The sequence below is a fragment of the Zootoca vivipara genome, chromosome 3 (assembly GCF_965207765.1).
Source record: "Zootoca vivipara chromosome 3, rZooViv2.hap1.1, whole genome shotgun sequence".
NCBI classification, from domain to species: Eukaryota; Metazoa; Chordata; class Lepidosauria; order Squamata; family Lacertidae; genus Zootoca; species Zootoca vivipara.
Genome location: NC_142586.1, coordinates 114,127,419 through 114,151,499, shown reverse-complemented (window position 1 = coordinate 114,151,499; position 24,081 = coordinate 114,127,419). Strand labels below are relative to the sequence as shown.

At 43.3% G+C, this 24,081-nt stretch overlaps 1 protein-coding gene and 1 non-coding gene across 2 annotated transcripts in view; both read left to right on the top strand.

The window, feature by feature from the left end:
- The first annotated feature begins 1,279 nt into the window (after positions 1-1,279).
- BLK (BLK proto-oncogene, Src family tyrosine kinase) overlaps positions 1,280-24,081 on the top strand; it is a 37,053-nt gene continuing 14,251 nt past the window's right edge. The window contains exons 1-7 of the mRNA XM_035110529.3: positions 1,280-1,566; positions 9,745-9,861; positions 13,760-13,808; positions 15,901-15,994; positions 17,689-17,787; positions 19,294-19,397; positions 21,504-21,650. Of these exons, the coding sequence (XP_034966420.1) occupies positions 9,751-9,861; positions 13,760-13,808; positions 15,901-15,994; positions 17,689-17,787; positions 19,294-19,397; positions 21,504-21,650 (604 nt within the window). The 5' untranslated portion in view covers positions 1,280-1,566; positions 9,745-9,750. The remainder of the gene's footprint in view (positions 1,567-9,744; positions 9,862-13,759; positions 13,809-15,900; positions 15,995-17,688; positions 17,788-19,293; positions 19,398-21,503; positions 21,651-24,081) is intronic.
- LOC118083277 (U6 spliceosomal RNA) lies at positions 5,270-5,376 on the top strand. The gene has a single exon (XR_004692356.1). It is a non-coding gene; the product is annotated as a U6 spliceosomal RNA (small nuclear RNA).

Below are 24,081 nucleotides of genomic sequence, written 5' to 3'. Positions count from 1 at the left end.
CCGCATTAGTCGCAGCCGGTGTCCTGGGCTGATCATGAGTGATGCCTGCTAACCAGGTGCAATCAAATCAAAGTTGGCTATAAAAGCTGCAGGCTGAAGGGGCTCACATATCAAGCTCCCAGATGCTGTGAGACTGTTGGCCGGGGTCTCTTTTGCTGCTCTACATGGAGCTCCGGGCAGCTGAAGGGGAGGACAGGATCACACTTCAAAATGACCTTAACACATTAGACAACTGGGCCCAAAGCAAACAAGATGAATTTTAACAAGGAGAAATGTAAAGTACTAGACTTGGGCAAAAAAATATATGAAAGGCACAAATACAGGATGGGAGACACCTGGCTTGAGAGCAGTACATGTGAAAAGGATCTAGGAGTCTTGGAAGACCACAAACTTGACATGAGTCAACAGTGTGATGCAGCAGCTCAAAAAGCCAATGTGATTCTGGGCTGCATCAATAGGAGTATAGCATCAAGATCAAGGGAAGTAATAGTACCACTGTATTCTGCTCTGGTCAGACCTCACCTGGAGTACTGTGTCCAGTTCTGGGCACCACAGTTCAAGAAGGATACTGACAAGCTGGAACGTGTCCAGAAGAGGGCAAGCAAAATGGTCAAAGGCCTGGAAACGATGCCTTATGAGGAATGGCTTAGGGAGCTGGGTATGTTTAGCCTGGAGAAGAGAAGGTTAAGGGGTGATATGATAGCCATGTTCAAATATATAAAAGGATGTCATATAGAGGAGGGAGAAAGGTTGTTTTCTGCTGCTCCAGAGAAGCACACACGGAGCAATGGATTCAAACTACAAGAAAGAAGATTCCACCTAAACATTAGGAAGAACTTCCTGACAGTAAGAGCTGTTCGTCAGTGGAACTTGCTGCCAAGGAGTGTGGTGGAGTCTCCTTCCTTGGAGGTCTTTAAGCAGAGGCTTGACAGCCATCTGTCAGGAATGCTTTGATGGTGTTTCCTGCTTGGCAGGGGGTTGGACTGGATGACCCTTGTGGTCTCTTCCAACTCTATGGTTCTATGTGTTTTGTATGCCTGCTGCTATCTGTTAACATTATGTAAATAAAGCATTGCTTATTCTTCATCCACTGGTGTGCTTATTGGCTCCAGATCTGGAAAGAACCTTGCCCTTGGCAGAACAATCTGGCCATCTATGAATGAAGATGTGGCCACGTCTGGGAGGGAAGAAGCAGGTCGAAAATAGAATTTGGCCCGTAAACATGAAAGTAGCATGAGGCTCGTGGGGAAGCTTCATTTTTCCACGAAGTGGCCACAAGTCTAACATTAGCTCAGAGCAAACACAGTGGCTGAGTTATTGGCCCCAGGACTCCAGAGAGCAGCAGCCCCTCTTGTGCACTTTGTTCTGATGTTGTCGGCAGGAAACCACTGACAGAAGTCAACTGACAAAGCTGAGATGCCTTTTTAGAGCATTTCTGTACATGTGCGAGTTTAGAACATTAACCCTTCTCATCTAGCAGGGAGAACACCTTTTAGTTTTGGTAGCTCTGGAAGGGTTCTGAAATTTGATGGGATATGCTCTGAGACCATCGCAAGGAAGACCGAGGTGAGCAGCTAAACTTAATTTAGCATTGTCTTTTTATGAAAGCCCTGTTGGTTAAGAGTCAGCTCCAGGTTCAGATGCAATGAGAAGCCCCCGTTGTCAGTCTTTGCCTCAGTTTGCCATCTTTAGAATGGGAATAATTGTGACAGCCAACACAGGCACAAGATGTCTAGGGTGGAAATAGCTTCCCAGTGCCCAGTCTTCCTGTTCCTCAATATGGTTTGCGATTTTCATCACAGGGTGATGCTTTTTATTCTCTCTGTGTGTCTCTTTTTCTCTTGTTCGCACTTAGTTCTTTGTTCCTACTTTTATTCGGCCTTTGCGTATTCTATCGTAATATTCAAGGGGAAGATTTCCCCCACTACTTCCAGAATGCTTGCGGTGTGAAGAGATCCAGGAATCTTTTGTTGTTAATATTATGCCATGCATTGCCTACAGGGGCAACTTCTCTCATTCATATATAACATTAATTGTGTTCCTTATCTGGCTATATGCGCAGAGTTGGGCCAGCATCTCCTAGAAACAAGGGGCTGGATTATTACCTTCAAATACTGGCTGGAAATTCACTTTAATACAGGGCCAGAAAGCTTTCTAACCTTTTTATTAAAAGACAAACACAATTTTACCTGGTTTTAAACTTACGCAAATAGGCTTTACAGTGGATTTCCTCTTGCCACTTGAGGAATCGCACATTTTTGCACTTATTAAGCAGAGGCTGCTAGATCATGAATTTCAACCCTTCCCAGCCCTCCGTATGCTCCCCTGCCTATCTGGGGTTGCAACCCCATCATGGAATGATGCCTAATTATTTTTACAATCTAGTGACCCCATTACACCGCAGAGTATTTATGCTGGCCCGCTTGAATGCCTTTCCATCCTCAGTGTTATCTGGAAGGCTCAGAGGCATCTCTTACCAGAATAGACTCTGCACCTCTGGTCAGAATGTACCTGACTCTTTGGACCACATAATTTTGGACTGCCCTCTTTTTAACATCTTCCGTGATGATCCTTCGATGTCATCTCTGTGGCTTGGGGCCCCCACCAATAAACAACAGGTGGTGCAGTCTCTACTGAGAGATGACTCTCCTGTTCTCACTAGAGTTATGGTGCAATTTTTGACCAGGATCTTTGAAGTTAAATCTGGGGTAGTTTGGCCTATATAATAGTGATTGCCAAGGATTCCCTCATAGAATCATAGAGTTGGAAGAGACCACAAGGGCCATCCTGTATGCTTCAGAATTATAACACATATGGACGGTCTATATGGTTTTATTGTCTTATATATGCCAATAAAGGTGTCGGGGGGAAAAACATTAATATCCAATAGTAAGCAAAGTGAATGCTGGATTTGAATGAAAATTGTATACAGAAAAGGTGATAAAGTAAAGAGAGGAGAGAGCAGATCTCGCGTATTGGTAGAGAAATGAATTAAAAGGAGACACCTCATCTGCTAATTTATCATTCTAGCATTAATAATTATTATTATTAACAACAACAACAACAACAACCTATCTGGGTTGCCCCTGCCATTTTTTTAAATAATTATTATATATAGCTTTCCTGCTGTAGGTGTGTTTTATCTGTACATTGGTTTCCCAAAGGTTTTTTTCCCCAGCCTGTCTGTTACTGCTGGGGCTATTTTGCTTTGCTTAAAGCAACATAGCATGATTTACAACTAGTGTTTTGAAAACAACAGGTTCATCATCATTATTATTATCATTATTATTATTATTATTACTACTACTACTACTAAAAGTGGTGGGTAGCTATGAAGACCTTGACTTGTGTATCTGAGAAAGACTGAAATTTAAAAATGCATTTCTATTTGGTAGTATACTAATGGTGGATGCTGTTTCTGGGCTGGGTCTCTTTAGCCGGAGGCCACAAGACCAGACACATAAAATCACATTGCCTGTGTGATGTGTAGCTTACTTGGCGTGGGAATCAAAGCAGGTTCCTCTTAAACTGACGTTGATGAATTAACCTGTCTATCAAATTTGTCTTGGCATATCCTTGTTGAAGTTTCATGATATATTTTAGCACCGTATCCACAAGACGTTGATTTGCTGCTGTTGTTTTTTATCAGAGCTGGGCAGACAGGGAGATGACTTAATCCAATGTCTAGATTATATTTCTCGGTTTATCTAGTGCTACTTTCATCCATTATGAGACCAGAAGACAGTTCACAAACTCATCCGTGCAGGATTAATAGAAGGGAGAGGAGAATTGCCCCATGGGGATCCATCACCAACCTTCACATGTCCCCACACCCATCAGCTTAAGAGCAACATTTCCCACATGTTTCCCACATGTTCCTTCCATGTCACTGAGCATGTAAGTGTGGACAGGTCCATCGATATCTGCCCAGGTTGGTTGCTCTGTTCCCAAAAGGAATCACGACCAACCTGGAGCAACTCAAACCTTCTTTTCCTTCAAGTTGCTAGTCCCCAGGGTTTTCTGACCTGGATCTAACCTATCACAGAGGGCCTACAGGTCTATGATCCTCTTGGAAAGCTGGTTTCCTGCAAGATCTGCCACTGGGTGCATGCATGGGATTCTCCATGACTTCCCCTTCCCCCTTCGCTGTTTCCTCACTTGCCTAAGGCCTAATATTGAAATGAGGAACGCATGCCGGGGCTACACCACCTCAAACATCGGGTGCAAGAGATGCTCACACGACTGAACGCATCACATGCTGTTTACACGCTGGGATGAAATGTAAAAGCTGTTACTAAAGCCGGCCATTCATATCGAGTTCTGCTCCTTTACATTCTCTTTTCGCTGTTAGTTTTTAATCCTGCGCTCTTAAGTATACTCTCAATTCATTCTTTGATGCAACACGCTTTTTTTGCTTTAAAAAATGTTTAGGGATACTCTCATTTTGACTCAAGAAAATCACCATTTTATAGTTCAAATCAGGAAAATTAAATACAGTAAATGGACAAAAGTACAAAGATTCACAAAACGTTTAGGGGTATGCGTTGTACCCCTACGTCCCCCCAGAAAAAAGCACTGCTTCGATGGATCTCTCTTTGGGTTTTTTTTTTACTAATGAAAGAGCATAAAAATAGCAACAGTTTTATTAATTTTTATGAAAGAAAACAACAAGCACTTGCCCACTCCATTATTATTTTTTAACATCGATTCAACTGCTTACTACATAAAATGTCACAAAGCAAATTACAGTAGTAAACACCAACAATTACAAAAGTTTAAAATAATATCAAAAGCCCAATGCAACATCGGCAGACCACCATCGGCAGTTTAAAAAACATTTAAAGTTGTCTTAAGATAGATGATCCACAGTGTAGCAGGTTGGGGACTCTTAGGAGTAAGAATCAAAATGCAGAAGAAGAGGCCCTAACAGTTTTTTAAAAGTTTGTGCCAGTATAAAAGTTTCAGTAGAACATTTTCTATGCTAAAATGGTAGTGTTCTCCCCCAGACTGCAGTTTGGCAAAAGCCTGCTTTGGAAGGAAGGTCAGCCTTTGAGAAGAGAGTTACAAACAGGTAGTCTGGTGAAAACCACATTTATTCTGCACAGTGTTTGCAGCTGCTGCTGTTGTTGTTTACTGATGATGGCTGCAGAGCCACAGACACCTTCCACAGGTGCCAGAAGAAGCAAACTGCAGCCCAAAGAGAACTAATGTCCATTTGGCCAGTGACAGGCATGATGTGGGTCTTCAGATTCAAAAACAGAGATTATTCATCCTCATTTCGGCAGCACATATACTAAAATTGGAACAATACAGAGAAGATTAGCATGGCCCCTGCGCAAGGATGACACGCAAATTCGTGATGCGTTCCATATTTTTAGAGTGGCAAAAAGTTTCATCGAAATTCTTCTGGCAAGGGAAAAACTGAGGATAAAGCATAAATTATTAATAGATAAAAAAGAAAGAGGTGGATTCTCTATGCCAGATTTGAAGATTTATTATGAGGCGTCCTGTTTGTGTTGGTTGAAAGAGTGGATAACGTTGGAGAATACAGATTTATTGGATTTGGAAGGCTTTGATAATAGATGTGGGTGGTATTCAATTTATGAAGTATGGGATAGATACAAAAATTTGCTGGAACGAAAAACACCTTGGTGGTTATCCCCAATAGAATAATTGACTGTTAAAAAATTAAACATGGAAGAGAAATGGGCTACCTATGGTGAAATGTTGACAGAAACAGAGAAAGGGTGGAAACTTAAACCATATGAACAAATAGAGGAATGGTTTACAGGCTGGTTGCAATATCATCAAATAAATGATATATTTAGTGCTGACAAAAGGAATGGCAGATTTGAAAGTAACAAATCTAAATTTCAAAATGAGTTGCTGGACGGAAAAGCTAAATTGTTGTCAAAGATGTATAATTTTTTTGCTAGAATGGTACACTAAGGATGAGGAGGTGAAAGAAGTAATGATGAAATGGGCTATAGATCTTGGGCATAATATCCAGTTTGAATCATGGTCAAAACTATGGAATCGGAACCTAAAATTCACAGCATGTACGGTCTTGAAAGAAAATGTTATGAAAATGATGTATAGATGGTACCTGACCCCAGTTAAATTGGCTAAAATGTATAGGATGAAAAACTAATTATGCTGGAAATGTAATGAAAAGGATTGAGATTTTTACCACATGTGGTAGACTTGCGATAAGGTGAAAACTTTTGGGGAAATGGTCTATAATGAGCTAAAAGAGATGTTAAAATATACCTTCCCAAAAAAAACGGAAGCATTTTTGCTTGGGTTGAAGGGAGAAGAGATTGCTAAAGTAGATCAAAGACTGTTTATGTATGCATACTGCGGCAAGAATTTTGTTAGCCCAAAGATGGAAATTACAAGAATTACCAACGATTGAGGAGTGGCAGACGAAGATGGTGGAATATGCAGAATTGGCCAAAATGACTGTGAGGATTCAGAACCAAGGCAATCAGAAATTCCAGAAAGACTGGAGTAAATTTATTGAGTACTTAAGAGATCACTGTAAAAATTTGAAGACACTAACAGGATTGACATAATTCCTGCAACATAGGGTAATAACTAGTTTCTGTCCCCAAACAATAGAAGGATCTGATATGTATTAAAGGACAGAAACGGACATTAGAAAGGCGTGTATAAATTATGAGGAAACAGGAAGCCAGTTGAAGGGAGGGAGGGAAGTCACGAGCTCGGCGGAGCAAATGTAATTGATTGATTATAGTAATGTGGTTATATTCTATGTTTTATTAATCAAAATAATAAAAATTATATTAAAAAAAACAAACCCAGAAATGATTCAAGTTCTTTTCTTTCGTTGTTATTTTGGATTGTTGTTAGGAGACCCCTGTTCCGCCCCCAGAGCTACAATTCCCAGAGTGGTTTAATAGCAATACCTCTCCCCTTGCAACTCTGGGAACCGTAGCGCTGTGAGGGGAATGTAGGGATCTCCTAACCGCTCCCAGTACCTGTAACAAAACTCCAGCTCCCAGAATACTTTGGGGAAAGCCATGGCTGTTTAAAGTGGCAACATAGTGCTTTACATATACAGCATACCCTCCAACATTCCTCCAATGAATATAGAGACGTCCTGTTATTGTTATTATTATTTTATTTATACCCCACCCATCTGAAAGGGTTGCCCCACCCATCTGGGAGGCTTGCAACTTATATAAAAACACAATAAGACATTTATAAACTTTCCTATACAGGGCTGCCTTCAGATGTCTTCTAAAGGTTGTATAGTTACTTATCTCCTTGGCTGGGGGTGGGGGGTGTTTCACATAACTCCATACCTTCCAACATTTCTCTAATGAAAATAGGGACGTCCTAAGGAACAGTGTTCTCAAAGCTGCCAATATGAGTCTGACCAAACTGTGGGAGGCAGTGGAAGACAGGAGTGCCTGGTGTGCTCTGGTCCATGGGGTCATGAAGAGTCGGACACGACTAAACAACAACAACAAGGAAAAGCAGGACGTTCTGGGATCAAATCAGAAACTGGGACGGCTTCTGTAAATCTGGGGCTGTCCCTGGAAAATAGGGACACTTGGCGGGTCAGATACAGCATGAAATTGGCCAATGATGGTACAGTTGTACCTCTACTTACGTATCCCTCCGGATACGTAAACTTCGGCTTGCAAACGCAGCAAACCCGGAAGTGTATACTTCTGGGTTTTGCCACATGCGCAGAAGCAGCGCCTCTGGATACGGACTTTTCAAGTTGCGGACAGACCCCCGGAATGAATTAAGTTCGTATCCGGAGGGTCCACTGTTCAAAGCAGGGCTGGTGAGGGGTGTGGCCTAAGAAGAGGAGGTGTGGCTTAGGAGAGTCCTAAGAGCGAAACAGAGAATCCTGGTGGGGCCACTTTCAGCTCTGGGGCCTGAACCCTTTCCCCCTGCACCATGAACATCTCTCCTTTCCTGAGCTACCAGCCAGGACGGAAGGAGGTTGCAGATCCAATAGCAGATGTCCGACCCTGAAGCCTGGAGTCTGCTAAATGCAGTCCCACGTTTTAATATCTTCTCTAGCTTGCCATGAAATCTCATGGCCGTTGTATGTTCAGCTATGTTGTGCTGCTGATTGACCTGAAAGTAGCGGGGAGGCTCTTACTTTGCAATCTTCCTCCGGAAAGAGTGACGGCCACCCGTTTCTCTGAAAAGAGGCCTGATGCATTCTATAGGGGGCTTCTTATCACACAGGGTGTTTAATTCTGTATTTTTATCTCCTATAATATCATCCTTGCATGAGCTTCCCTCAAATGAACATGCAAGTGGGCACATTTCTAAAATGAACCGCATGGCCAAAAAATAAAAAAAAGGAAGACATGCATGATGCACATTTGAACAATAACATGTGCAAATTAATAGAAGTGCATATTATCAACGTACATGGGTTAAATGGCACTATGTGGTACTTGTTGCATGTTTTACTTGTTCTTTTTTAGGAATAATAATAATAATAATAATAATAATAATTTATTATTTATTCCCCCGCCCATCTGGCTGAATTTCCCCAGCCACACTATCCAGAGAACATTTATACCAAAGGATGCCATGCAAATAAATAATACTGAAGCAATTATATTAAACGATAACATATCATACTTTCTTCTTTGGCGATCCCTCGTAGCCGAGTAAGATTGTCTTCCATGAACATGGTCTTAACACTGAGCCCATAAGTGACTGTGGAGGTCAATTCTGGATCCACACGTCCTTCCACAGTGGGGACATAGGATTCTGGGTGGGAGTTGATCACAGTGAGGGTTTGCCAAACGCGCATGTTACTCCCTTGCGTCCTGAGTTCGAGCGTCTTCAAAGCTCAGGACACCTTTGGTAAAGGCTGTTCTCCAACTAGAGCGCTCGCAGGCCAGTGTTTCCCAGTTGTCAGTGTTTATACTCCATTTTTTAAGATTTGCCTTGAGACAGTATTTAAATCATTTTTGTTGACCACCAGCATTACGCTTTCCATTTTTAATTTCAGAATAGAGTAGTTGCTTTGGAAGACGATAATCAGGCATCCGCACAACATGACCAGTTGAACAAGGTTGATGTTGAAGAATCATTGCTTCAACACTGGTGATCTTTGCTTCTTCCAGTACACTGATATTAGTTTGCCTGTCTTCCCAAGTGATATGTATTATTATTATTTTTGTGACACCATTGATGGAACCTTTCGAGGAGTTGGAGATGGCGTTCTTAAGTGGTCCATGTTTTACAAGCGTACAGTAAAGTTTTTTCCATAGTAATTGTTACACTACAAGTGAAATCAAAATCCTGCCAGTGTTTCCATCTGCTTACAGTGGTCTTTTAAATAGTTTGTAAGTTTCCCCCATTCTTTTGTAAAGTTTTTGTCCTCTTGGTTCCTGAAATTTCCAGTCAGCTTTGCAATTTCGGCACAGTCCATCAACTTGGTTTGCCATTCTTCTCTGGTAAGGATTTTGCCTTCTTTCCATCTCTGGGCTAGGAGCATCCGAGCGGCTGTTAATGCAATAATAATACGGTAGTACGTCATGTGACTGGGGAAGTGGGGCAGGATTCCAGGCAGGACAGAATGTAGAAACATAGAGTGGTAGAGTTGGAAGACACCACAAAGGGTCATCTAAGTCAAACTCACAGGACTCCTTCTGGCCTTGAGCATAAGTAGTGGCCCTCCATGGAGTCGTCCTTTCCCAACTGATCTTCTGGAAGCAACCTTGTTTGTGTTCCCTCCAGTGCAGGATGGGAGCATGTGGTAGCAAGAAGACCGGCCGGAAGGAGAGACGCAATTCCATATATAAGCAGAAGCCTCCGCCATCGCCGAAAAAGAAAAACCCACCACCGCCACCGCCGGTAAGAATTCGAATCCAAGACTATGCTGTGCCCCAAAGGGCGGGAATTCTGCCTCCAAGGGATGATGATGATTTTCATTTAGAGTGGTAGCTTGGTTCTCAAACTTAATCCGTTCCCAGAAGTCCATTCCAAAACCAAAGCGTTCCAAAACCAAGGCACACTTTCCCAAAGAAAATAATGCAAAATGGATTAATCCGTTCCAGACTTTTAAAAACAACCCCTAAAACAGCAATTCAACATGAATTTTACTATCTAACGAGACCATGGATCCATAAAATGAAAGCGATAAACAATGTACTGCAGTCACACAATCAATCAGTAGCTGAACTGAGTTCCACACAGTCACAAAAACAAAACAAAAAGAGCCGCAAAAACAAAAATGCAAAATAAATAGCAAAAACAGGCAGACCTCAGCGTAACACTCAAAACGGAAGTGTGGCACTCAAATCAGAAGCGTAACACTCAAAACGGAGCACATTGGGCTTCCAAAAACTGTTCGCAAACCAGAACACTTATTTCCGGGTTTGCATTGTTTGGGTTCCAAGTTGTTTGAGTGCCAAGCCATTTGAGAACCAAGGTACCACTGTATATGCCAACCTTTATCCAAAGATCCCAGGATGATGTACAACATCATTCCCTGGGAGGCTGATAAAGTATTCACAGCCAGTGCAAAAACCAAGCCCAGCTGCATCTGTGATCGATAAAGTCGTGGCCAGTTGTTAATCCCAGAAAGTTGTTGTGTCCAGCTCATTCCACCTGCCTTTCCTCATGTCTTCGCCCGCAGGGGGTGGGGCACACTGCAAATGGGTCTTCAGCATGTGGTTTACACTGTAGCCTTAATTGTAAAGGTCCAGTCGTGACCGACTCTGGGGTTGCGCGCTCATCTCGCATTATTGGCCGAGGGAGCCGGCGTACAGCTTCCAGGTCATGTGGCCAGCATGACAAAGCTACTTCTGGCGAACCAGAGCAGCACATGGAAACGCCGTTTACCTTCCCACCAGAGCGGTACCTATTTATCTACTTGCACTTTGATGTGCTTTTGAACTGCTAGGTTGGCAGGAGAGCCTTAATTGTAGGTAATAATAATAATAATAATAATAATAATAATAATAATAATATGTATACCACCCTATACCTATAGATCTCAGGGCGGTGCAGGACATAAAATTGCATTATAAAAAACACAGAATGCATAATTCCCAATAATTCCCCCCTTCCACAACATATTTAAAAGGGCATCAGATGCCAATCAGCCAAAGGCCTGGTTAAAGAGGAATGTTTTCACCTGAGTAGGGTTGCCATACATCCAGAATTTCCTGGCAATATCCAGAATAATGCAACCGCAAGCATTGTCTGGGCAGAAATCAGCTCTTTGTCCGGGAAAATGCGGACATATGGCAGCCCATGTCAGCAGCATCGTTTTTGTCGAATTTCCTCAGAAATAGCTCAAAAACATCCAATTCCATTGCAATTTTGCAAAAGAAGGCTCAGCAACTTTGGGCAAAACTTTTCTATCCGGATTTTCACTTTTTGAAGTATGGCAACCCTAGCCTAAAGGGTTTTTTGGTTTAGTTTGTTTACTTGTGTTTTATCCTGTATTTTATTCTGTAAACTGCCCTGAAATCTTTTAATGAAGGACAGTGTATTATTATTATTATTATTATTATTATTATTATTATTATTATTATAGATTCAAGTAGGTAGCCATGTTGATCTGATGTTGACGAAATAAATAAATTAAAATTGTCCAGTTGCACCTTAGAGACCAACTAAGTTTGTTCTGGGTATAAGCTTTCTTCAGATTCGTATTATTATTATTATTAAAGGTGCCAGGTGAACTTCCCTGGGAAGAGCATTCCAAAGGGTTGTAAATTCTTTGAGGCTTTTTCTTAAATATAAAGCAGCATAGAAATGAAATAATAATTAATAATAATGGTGATGATGAGTGGAATTCCTTATTGCAGAATTCTCTCCCAAGAGATTGGCTCCCTCTTCGTTACCCTTCCTCCAGTAGCCTAAGACCTCCCTGCTCAATCAGGGCTTTGAAAATTTAAGATGCAAGTGCATACCCTCCAACACTTATCTGATGAAAATAGGGACGTTCTAAAGGAGGAGGAGGAGGAGGTTACAAGGAGCCAGGCCTTCTCGGTAGTGGCACCCTCTCTGAGGAACACCCTTCCACCAGATGACAAGGAAATAAATAACTATCTGACTTTTAGAAGGCATAAAATATAATAATATCAGTGCCAAAGAATGCTCCAACTACCACACAATTGCGCTCATTTCACACGCTAGCAAGGTTATGCTTAAAATTCTACAAGGCAGGCTTAGGCAGTATGTGGACCGAGAACTCCCAGAAGTGCAAGCTGGATTTCGAAGAGGCAGAGGAACCAGAGACCAAATAGCAAACATGCGCTGGATTATGGAGAAAGCTAGAGAGTTCCAGAAAAACATCTACTTCTGCTTCATTGACTATGCAAAAGCCTTTGACTGTGTCGACCACAGCAAACTATGGCAAGTTCTTAAAGAAATGGGAGTGCCTGATCACCTCCTGAGAAATCTCTATGTGGGACAAGAAGCTACAGTTAGAACTGGATATGGAACAACTGATTGGTTCAAAATTGGGAAAGGAGTACGACAAGGTTGTACATTGTCTCCCTGCTTATTTAACTTATATGCAGAATTCATCATGCGAAAGGCTGGACTAGATGACTCCCAAGCCGGAATTAAGATTGCCGGAAGAAATATGAACAACCTCAGATATGCAGATGACACAACCTTGATGGCAGAAAGTGAGGAGGAATTAAAGAACCTTTTAATGAGGGTGAAAGAGGAGAGCGCAAAATATGGTCTGAAGCTCAACATCAAAAAAACCAAGATCATGGCCACTGGTCCCATCACCTCCTGGCAAATAGAAGGGGAAGAAATGGAGGCAGTGAGAGATTTTACTTTCTTGGGCTCCTTGATCACTGCAGATGGTGACAGCAGTCACGAAATTAAAAGACGCCTGCTTCTTGGGAGAAAAGCAATGACAAACCTAGACAGCATCTTAAAAAGCAGAGACATCACCTTGCCGACAAAGGTCCGTATAGTTAAAGCTATGGTTTTCCCAGTAGTGATGTATGGAAGTGAGAGCTGGACCATAAAGAAGGCTGATCTCCGAAGAATTGATGCTTTTGAATTATGGTGCTGGAGGAGACTCTTGAGAGTCCCATGGACTGCAAGAAGATCTAACCTCTCCATTCTGAAGGAAATCAACCCTGAGTGCTCACTGGAAGGACAGATCGTGAAGCTGAGGCTCCAATACTTTGGCCACCTCATGAGAAGAGAAGACTCCCTGGAAAAGACCCTGATGTTGGGAAAGATGGAGGGTACAAGGAGATGGGGACGACAGAGGACAAGATGGTTGGACAGTGTTCTCGAAGCTACCAACATGAGTTTGACCAAACTGTGGGAGGCAGTGGAAGACAGGAGTGCCTGGCGTGCTATGGTCCATGGGGTCACGAAGAGTCGGACACGACTAAACAACAACAACAACCCCAGATGGGTGGGGTATAAATATATTATTATTATTATTATTATTATCATTATTATTAGACTGTCCCTGGAAAATAGGGACACTTGGAAGGTTTGCAGATGATGCTGACCAGTGGGTTGCAGTTGGGGCAAACTATTTTTATTTTCTGGTTCCCAATGCATTTTAATGATTTCTTTTAACTAGCTGGCTACACTTACTTTGCACTTTATAAAGTTTTTAAGGTTTTTTTTTGTTTTTTTGTTTTTTGAAATGCCGTGAGCTGACTTGAATCCAACTTGAGGGGAAGAAAGGAGGGGGTGAGGGGGGCAAGGGGGGGACTATTGCAGTGAAGTAATGTTTGGTTTCTGTAACTTTCCAAAGGTCAAGGCAAAGAACTTCACCGCTCCTGCCAACCGGTCTTCTGACAGTGGTAAGAAGATGAACCTTGGTTTTTCCTTGACATTTTGCAAAGCTTTCTCTTGCTGTTTTCTCGACACCAGGGAGCTATTGCGACGAGACGTTGGAATGAAAGTTTACTTTATTTCCATCTCTGTGCTCTCCCTAAGCCTGCAAAATAGGGCTGTGCATTTCTTTTCCAGCTGCAAACATGCAATTCAGCACTAGTGGAAATCCAGCATGCAAGTATTTACTTAGCGCAACTGCCGCCAGCCCCCCCCCCCCTCAGCCGAAGCTCTTGGCTTGCAGAATGAGCTCCTGGCCTTTTCTTGGCACGACTCCACCGATAAATCCAAAGTGGGGTATTCGCTGGACTCAGCCCTCACAAAACCATGCATTGTTCCTGAGTCTCACACGTCACCTTGCTTGCGAGTGGCTTTCTTTGAAAAGGTCAGGCCGAGTGAGATTTAAAACTATCTGTCTCAACCTTGGCTATATTTAGAAGGTCTCTGGCTTGTGCCATGAAAGGTCTCCTCCCTTTCACAGGACGAGTGTTGGTTTTGGTGTACCTGCTAAAGGACTGCCTCAATGAATTCAAGCTGCTCACATTAGTGTTTAAGGTGTCAAGGAGATAAACAACTACACAGCTTTTAGAAGACACCTGAAGGCAACCCTGTATAGGGAAGATTTTAATGTGTGATATACAAAAAAAACCACAACTCTCTGCATTTTTATATTTTGTCTCACAGGGGCAGATGAGAGGGGTTAAAATTTTGTTATTGTTGTTTTTGTTGCTGTTGCTGTTGTTGTTGTTGACAGGCCTCAAATATCTGAGAGAGCTACTCTTTCCCTGCCAACCTACAAAATTTTTCAACAAGCCTGCCCTTTTACATAATACAATACTTGATTTTAAATTTTGTTGACTTTATCTGTGCGCCACTGATAATCATTCTGTCATGTTTTATGTACAATGCTTAGAGTTGTTGTTTTGATGAAGTCGTTTATAAGATTTTCAACATTGATGTCTAATGTTTAACAATTTCTTATGTGCTGTCAGCCAGCCAGAGTGGTTGGGGAAACCCAACCAGATAGGCAGGGTATAAATATATTATTATTATTATTATTATTATTATTATTATTATTATTATTATTATCATCATTAAATACAATAGTCAAACTCCCTTACAGCTGCTGCTGATATTAGACTCCCCTTTATTGGAGGTTTTTCAACACTTGGATGCCCATCTGTCAGGCATTCGTTAATCACGATTCCTGCATTGCAGGGGGTTGGCAAACTACAGCCCAGGGGCTGGATCCGGCCCAATTGCCCTCAGGACCTGGCCCATAGATGTTCTGTGGATCGGCAATTCTGGGAGGTGTTTTTTTTTGTTCATTTTTTTCCGACAGCGCCATTTCCCCCGGTGCCATTTCCCCCCTCCCTCTCTCATACCGTGGTGCCTCCCCCCTCCCCGCTTCTCCCCCACCTGTGTGGTGGAGGAAGGGGGCTGGGCTGAGCTGGCTGAGCACCATTTTGAGCGGCACCATCCCCCTGCATAGGTAGGCAGGGGGAGGGAAGGTCTGGGGGAGAGGGGGGAGATAAGCCACAAGGTCTGAGGGACGGTGAACCAGCCCCCTCCCCAAAACGTTTGCTGACCCCTGGACTAGATGACCCTTGTGGTCCCTTCAATTCTATGATTGTATATTTCCTCTCTATGAGATTGCAATATGGCTGTTTTTTACAGCAATGCCTGGGTTTTCTATCTCAAGGTCAGCGGCTAATCTCAGTCATGAAAAGCCTAAAGCCCATTGCTCAGTAATTCAGTGCATATTAATTTAATCTTGTAATCATAATCACCGTAATAAATTGCTCTGGCAGCAACTGGTCCACCATTGGAACAGCAACAGGTTAAATAAGGGCTGGTTCAGGAATACTGTAACCATATAAGTGAACAGGAAGGTATTAACTAAAGGGACAGAAGTTGCATTAAACCTAAATTCAGGCTCTTCTCTACCTTTGCTGAACAAGGAGTGGGGATGGTTGACCCTCCCCTGCCCCCTATTCCATGTCGTTGATACTTCTAGCTTCTAGGTCTTACTTAATACTTTTGCCTTTTTTCACAATATAGATAAGCACTTCGTAATAGCACAGTACGATTTCACTACGCAGAGCGACCGCGATCTGCCATTGACTGTAGGAGAGAAGTTTGAAGTCCTTTGCAGGTGAGTGATTTTTTGCAAGTTTCGATCGGCTCATCATGCTCTGGTACACCTTTTGCAATAAATGTATAAAAATCAACCTGAAATATAGAGCATCCTCATGTAAAAAAATCTGGGCCCATTTGCCTGTTGTCAAACAGTATTGCAATCCAAATGAGTATTCAGATACAGTGGAACCTCGGTTTGTGACCGCCTCCGTTTACAACGAACTTGGAGCGTGACCGACGCGGAACCGGAAGTATTTACGTCCGGGTTCCGCACGCGCGGATGCGCAGAACCAATCTGCGCAGCTCGCGCACGCGCTGAAGCGCTCTATTGGCACTTCTGAAGCGCTCTATTGGCATGCGCAGAAGAGTGCCTTCGGCGAGCAACAAACTCAGGGAGCAACCGGCTCCCCGGAACGGATCATCGTCGTAAACCGAGGTACCACTGTACATACATACATACATAGATACAGGATGCCGGTGGCGCTGTGGTCCAAACCACTGAGCCTCTTGGGCTTTCCGATCGGAAGGTCGGCGGTTTGAATCCCCGCGACGCAGTGAGCTCCCAGTGTCCCAGCTCCTGCTAACCTAGCAGTTCAAAAGCACACCAGTGCAAGTAGATTAATAGGTACCGCTGCGGCGGAAAAGTAAACTTCTTTTCCGTCCACTCTGGTTTTCGTCACGGTGTCCCGTTGAGCCAGAAGCGGTTTAGTCATGCTGGCCACCTTACCCAGAAAACTGTCTGTGGGTAAATGCCGGATCCCTCGGCCTGAAGTGAGATGAGCACCACACCCCATAGTCGCCTTTGACTGGACTTACGGTAACTGTCCAGGAGTGCTTTAACTTTTTTTGTTTCTTACATACATGCATATACAGAGAGAGGGCAACAGCTCAGGACCACAATATCTCAAGGACCACCTCTTTCCATATGAACCTACCCAGAGATCATCTTCTGAGGCCCTCCTTCGTGTGCCTCTTCCCCGAGGGGTCTGGAGAGTGGCAACACAAGAACGGGGCCTTTTCTGCACTGGCTCCCCATTTGTGGAATGCTCTCCCCAGGAAGACTCACCTGGTGCCTTCACTACATATATTTAGGCACCAGACAAAAATGTGTTCCCATTTTCAATGTTTATGTTGTGAAGCACCTCTGTGGTCATCTGCAAGGGATTCCCACACGGCAGGGTTGATGTTGCCAGCCTTCATGTCATGACTGCAGACGTCTTTGTAACGCAGAGCTGGTCTGCCAACAGGCCTGGTACCTGGTACCAGAGAAACTAGTTAAGCACCCATAGGTGCTCACCCAGTGAGCCAAAACCATCACCTAGAAAAAGGGACTAGTTTGACAAGCTTGCTCTTCTACATTTTACCCACACAGATACAGGATCCCCAAAATTGGGAGGCACTCAAGGCACTCAATCCAGATTGATCCCCCAAATTTGTAATAATACTGTTTGTCTCTAGTCTTCTTTCTGGTGTGTTGGCAAAAAAAAGTGCATTTATTCATAAAAATGACATTAGGAAAAATTGCTTGTGAATTGCTTGTGCTTTGTTGTTGTTGTTGTTTTAACTGATATGGAAATGTGGGGGACTCAACTGGCAGCTGGAAAAAGAGAGAACCAGAGAGAAACCAAGAGAGATTAGACCAACTCTAGTAAAATCACTGCTTCTTTCAATGTGCATTGTTTATTTATACGGTGCTTTTTTTTTTCACAGCGACGGGGACTGGTGGCTAGCAAAATCTCTTACCACGGGGCACAAAGGCTACATACCCAGCAATTTTGTGGCCCGTGTAAACAGCCTGGAAGAAGAAAAGTAAGGAGGCCTCTTTGGGTTTGCGGGCACAGAATCTGTCACCTAACATTACCAACTTGGGGGACCCCAACTGATATTTTGAGACATGTGCGGATCTGCAGTGAAAAGTTTGCAATCATCAAGGCCAGGGTTTTGCTTTGGGGTTTTCTTTAAAGAAAAATTGTGGCCCGATTTGGTTTGTCATGAGGTTCGAATTCCTCTACATATTATCTGCCTCCCTATGCAAGTTAGTCCTCTAAGGATGCACAAACATGGTACATTTAAACCCCCAAGAATCCCAGGAAATGTAGTTTGGTTTGGGTGCTGGGAATTGAGGTTCAGTGATATGTAAACTACAGTTCCCATGATTCTTTGGGGGAAGCCATGTGCTTTAGATGTATGGTGTGTCCGCAGCCTAACTCAATTTTTATGCACCTCTGTTGTCTTCTGACTCCCAGTCTTTCCCTTAAAAAAGAAAGAAAGGGTGAGCCTTATGGTACCATAGACGTTAAAATCTCATGTTCCACCAATTGAGCTCAAAATGATGATCAATTGCTCTGGCTGCAAAGAAAAAAGAAAAAAAAGGTAACTGGGAATTAAAACTCTACCCCTGGTCTCCCACCCTAGAACAGGAACTGAATCATTAAGGGCTGATTCAGGAATGCCATAGGAGCAGGAAGTCTCTAACTCAAAGGACAAAAGCTCAAAATCAGAAGGGACTTAAGAAGAAAAGTGCAAGGGGAAATTAAATGACCAGCTGCAGGAAGATGCCTCTGTTGTCTTGGTCTCCTTCGGGAGGAAAAGCGGGATATAATGTAAATTAAATAAGAAATAAAATAGTAGTGATTTGTCAAATCATAAAAAGGTAAAGCTAAAGGACCCCTGACAGTTAAGTCCAGTCACGAATGACTCTGGGGTTGTGGCACTCATCTCGCTTTACTGGCCGAGGGAGCTGATGTTAGTCCGCAGACAGTTTTTCCGGGTCATGTGGCCAGCATGACAAAGCCGCCCACCGGAGCGGTACCTATTTATCTACTTGCACTTTGATGTGCTTCCGAACTGCTAGGTTGGCAGGAGCAGGGACCGAGCAACGGAAGCTCACCCCATAGCGGGATTCGAACTGCTGACCTTCCGATCGACTAGCCCTAGGCTCACTGGTTTAGACCACAGCGCCATACCATTTCTTATTTTTTAATTGCATTTATAGCCCACCTTTTTCTCAAGATGCATGGCTCTCGCCCTCCTCATTTACTCCTCACAACAACCCTGTGAGGTAGGTTAGGCTGAGAGGCAGGGACTAGACCCCTTCCCCCCCCGTGAAGGATATGACATAAGAATACACACAAATAAAACATTTTGGCAATGGTGTGCCTTGAAAAAAGAGTGAGCAAGTGATGTTTGTTCCAAAGTAACAGCTGGAATGGAAGCATCCGTCGCAGTCTAAGCGTTTCCCTGGACCGTCAGTTCTTAGTGGTGATTTCTGCTCTTGCTGTTGTTTAATAATGATAATAAATCTCCCTTTCTCAGGTGGTTTTTTAAAGGCCTGAGCAGAAAAGAAACCGAGCGCCTCTTGCTGGCACCTGGCAATGTGATGGGGTCATTTCTGATCAGGGAAAGCGAAACTAATCCAGGTAAGAATCTGGGAATGTATTTTGCAGAATGACCACGGAAAAGTTCTCCCGCTGTTCTGTTTCTACATCTCTTGCATGTGCCATTTTACTCACTCCCCCCCCAACTAAAAATTTCCAAATGTTATTGACTTTTCCTCATTCCCTTGAGCGTTCTGCTTGCCCTTTACTGAAACTTTTTCTAGCTCCACAACATCCTTTTTGAGTTGGAGGCGACCCCAAATTCTAGCAGCCCAGCCTTTGCCCATAGTGACAAATTGAGAGTGTCAAATTGAGCTGCAGTGCCAGATTTAAAGGTAAAGGTAAAGGGACCCCTGACCATTAGGTCCAGTCGTGACCGACTCTGGGGTTGCAGCGCTCATCTTGCTTTACTGGCCGAGGGAGCCAGCGTACAGCTTCCAGGTCATGTGGCCAGCATGACAAAGCCGCTTCTGGCGAACCAGAGCAGCACACGGAAACACCGTTTACCTTCCCGCTGTAGCGGTTCCTATTTATCAACTTGCACTTTGACATGCTTTTGAACTGCTAGGTTGGCAGGAGCTGGGACCGAGCAACGGGGATTCGAACCGCCAACCTTCTGATCAGCAAGCCCTAGGCTCAGTGGTTTAACCCACAGCACCACAAACTAAAGCTTATGGGGCCCCCCAAAAAATTAAAGGGGAAAGAACTGGATGTACATTTCCGAAATATAAGATAAAAAACAAATAAAACCGACATACAGCAACAGTGTTTGTGTTGTGTAGGCTCCTATGATGTAAGTCATGGGTCCCGCCTGCTCGCCTGCTCCCTAAAATATCACTGGTTTGCTCATTTCTGTATCAATTACTTCAATAAAATGCGTATTTTGTCATGTGCCAATGGCTTTAGATACCTATTAGGTCCACAAATTACCATATGGCATATATTCAACACAAAAAACAGTGACAATTTGTTGCTGACAAAGGACAGCTGGACATACAAAGGGCCCCGTTACCTTCAGTAGCTTAGGGCCTCATCAGACCTAAATCCGGCCCTGAACAGTTGCACATTTGAACAGAACCAGAGATTAGAGTCAGAGTTAGCAGAACTCTCATGCCTTTTCCCATGGCTTCCGGTGCTAGATGGTTTTGTAATTGCAGAGTTGGAAGGTACCCCAAGGGTCACCTAGTCCAAACCCCTGCAGGAATCTCAACACGTGACTTGTTAACATGAAACCATGTGCAACACATTTCATATGGTTAACTGCCTGGTGGCAAGCATGGGGCTCGCGTGACCCTCCAGGGATTCATGGAATCATCGAATTGTAGAGTTGGCAGGGGACCTAAAGGGTCATGCAGTCCAACCCTCTACAATGCAGGGATCAAAGATGAAGGATCCCTGACAGGTGGCCCTCCAAACTCTGCTTCGAAACCTCCACTGAAGGAGAGTCCACCACCTTCTGAAGGAGTCTGTTCCATAACTTAGCATTTCTTACCATCAGAAAGTTCTTCCTGTTCACAGGCTAACAAGGACTTGCTCATAAATTTATTGACAGCTGCACAAATTATTATTGCCAGGAAGCAGAAGGGGCAAGCAGAATATAAAATAGAAGAATGGTATAAAGAGGTGTTGATATAGCTGTTAATGATAAATTAACATGTGCCATTAAGGTAAGACAGGGAGTATGCAGGAGAAATGATTTTTGAGGAGTTATGGCTTGTAGAGTTTGTACTGTTAAAACGGAAAAGGGGTCAAACCAATTTTGGAAGGTTGGATCATTACAATGGAATGGTCTCAGTGGTGGGGTGCATGTGTTTATTCTTATTTATTTATTTATAATTATTGCTTTAATTAAAAAATTAAATTATAAAAAGGATGGGGGGGGAGTTCTTCCTAATATTTAGTTGGAATTTCCTTTCTTAATCAATTTGAATCCATTGGTTTGGATCCTGCCCACTAGAGCAGTAGGAAACAAGCAGTTCCTGGACTACAGCTCTTATTGTCCCCACATTGGCTGGGGCTGATGCGAGTTCGAATCCAGGACCACCACGAAAATGCATTGCGAAACGATGTTTCTTGCCGATAGCAATGTTTGGAAACACATTCCTGCAGAAACACATAATACCTATTTTTTTGTATCTCCTTTTCCAGGTGCCTTTTCCCTTTCCATCAGGGACTACACATCTCAAGGGGATGTCATCAAACATTATAAAATCCGCGCTCTGGACCATGGGGGATATTACATCTGCCCAAGGACCACTTTCCCTACGCTACAGGACCTTGTCAAACATTATTCTTGTAAGTTACCCTTAAGTTGGGATGGGAGAGGAATTTGATAATGTCAAGTGTACCTAATTCACAGTTTTGGAATCAATGTGAGAGCCGAAACATGGATGTCAGGGGGACTCCTTACAGGGACCCTCCCCCAGTCATCCTGACCAGCACTTCGCCCAGTGACAGCGCTAGCAGCGGGTCAGGAGGAGGGAATGAGGAATGGAGTGGGGTGGAGAGGGGGCTCTCAGACGTGTCAGAGCCTAGGCACCGACCCAGCTGGCCAGAAGGGGAAGGACAGCGCAGCGAGGTGCCGGAGTCTCTGCAACGCTCCAGCCAAAGGACGGGAGAAGGAACGCAGCCCCTTCCGGCGCCCGAATTGAGGCGCGCACCCACACGCAGGGCTAGGGGGAGGCGCTTTGGGGTGCCCAGGATTTTATGCTGGCCAAAGAGCCAGAAGCAGCCATTGCCGGATTCTGAATCGGACCAGGCAGCCACGTTTTCTGATATCTCTGCACTGTAAATAAAATGCACAATAAAGCTCTGAAAGACAGTGCAGACTGGAGCGTCTTTACTCGAGAGTAGCCGCAACAATCCCCTGACAATACCCATCCTTTGAAATTCGTACATATGCAAATTTTGCAATGCAGTTCTCCAACCAAGTGTGCCTTTAAAAAATGAATATATTCATGAAAACAGCACACAAGCATGCGGAAATGTGTGCATTGGTCAAACCTGCATACAAAAATGTCTTTATTGGGAGAAACCTGAACTAGACTGCTGATGAATTTTAATAAGGATTTTTTTAAAAAAAAAAAAATCTGCAAAGTGCTGCAGGGACATTGAGAACTGAAGGTTTGACCACAAAAAAGAGGACAAATTTTAAACAATTTGGCATACTATGAGTTACATGCAGAGTAATAAGACTACATCACATTCCCTATTTGCCTTTTCATTTCCTCCCGTATGTTCTCTCCCTCCTTCCCTCCCTCCTTCCCTCATCTTTCACTTTTCTCTTTCTTCCTCTCTCTACTTTTTCTTTTTCTCGCTTTCTATCAAATTTGAACTGTGGACAAGCATTTTGAACTGAGGCCATTTCCAGACAAAACTCTCTATTGAGCATCCTTCCTGATTTGTTTTCCTGGGGAGTTTAGGTGATGTTGCATCAACTCAAGAATCATTGCACACTGTCCACTGACGCATTTTTCTCCATTAAAGTTCCTTATCCAAAAAAAAGTCCAGTGTTTTGAGGAAGCAAGTTTGTTGTCCTGGAGCAGCAAACCATCTTTCCCTGCGCTACCTAAATTTAGCTGGATCCCATTAATCCCAACCGAAAATAGCAGGTGTTCTAAGCCAGGAAAACTGGACACAGCACTGTAATATCTGGGGATGGAAGGACAGGGAAGAAAGTGGGGAGTTTTGTACTCAATACTTGTTGTAAAAAAGAATAAAACTGAAATAAACTATGTAGGAGGAGGCTTGCTGACCTTCCGGATAAGACTACAGTGGTACCTCGGTTTACAAACACAATTGGTTCCGGAAGTCTGTACTTAACCTGAAGCGTACTTAACCTGAAGCGAATTTTCCCATTGAAAGTAATGGAAAGTGGATTAATCTGTTCCAGACGGGTTCGCGGATTACTCAACCTGAAGCATACTTAACCCGAAATATTAGTGTAATAGGTTCCGAAAGTCCATACTTAACCTGAAGTGTACTTAATCTGAAGTGAACTTTCCCATTGAAACAAAATTTAAAAAATTCCTTCAGTAGTACCTTAAAGACCAACTAAGTTTTTATTTTGGTATGAGCTTTCGTGTATATGCACACTTCTTCAGATACCTGAAGTGTGCATGCACACAAAAGCTCATACCAAAATAAAAACTTAGTTGGTCTTTAAGGTGCTACTGAAGGATTTTTTTTTATTTTGCTTCGACTCAGACCAACACGGCTACCTACCTGTAACTTTCCCATTGAAAGTAATGGAAAGTGCATTAATCCGTTCCAGACGGGTCCGCGGAGTACTCAACCCGAAAATACTCAAACTGAGGCGTACTTAAACCGAGGTATGACTGTAAACACAATTTTTTCCTCTTAGGCAAAGACCACAAGACGACCTGGATGGTCACCAAATTCTGCGTGCACATTTGCAGGCGCAGACCACCCCCCAAAACAAATTAGTTTGCTAGGAAAACAGTCGGCCTCCAGGGTGCCAGGGCCAATTTGTATGGTAGCCCAAATTTTTAGGTCTTCATGTGTCTGTGCACTTATCTTAGATTTTAATCTTTAAGCTGTTGTTGTACACTGTGTATATTTTATTCTTGTGAAAGCTGTCCCAGTTGTGCTTTTCGAGCTGGTCTTTGACCATAATAAAATATGATGACATGGAGGAGGAGGACGACCATGTTCTGCCCTAACCTGATCTCCGACCTTTTCCTTCTGCTTCCGGTGCCCCTGCACA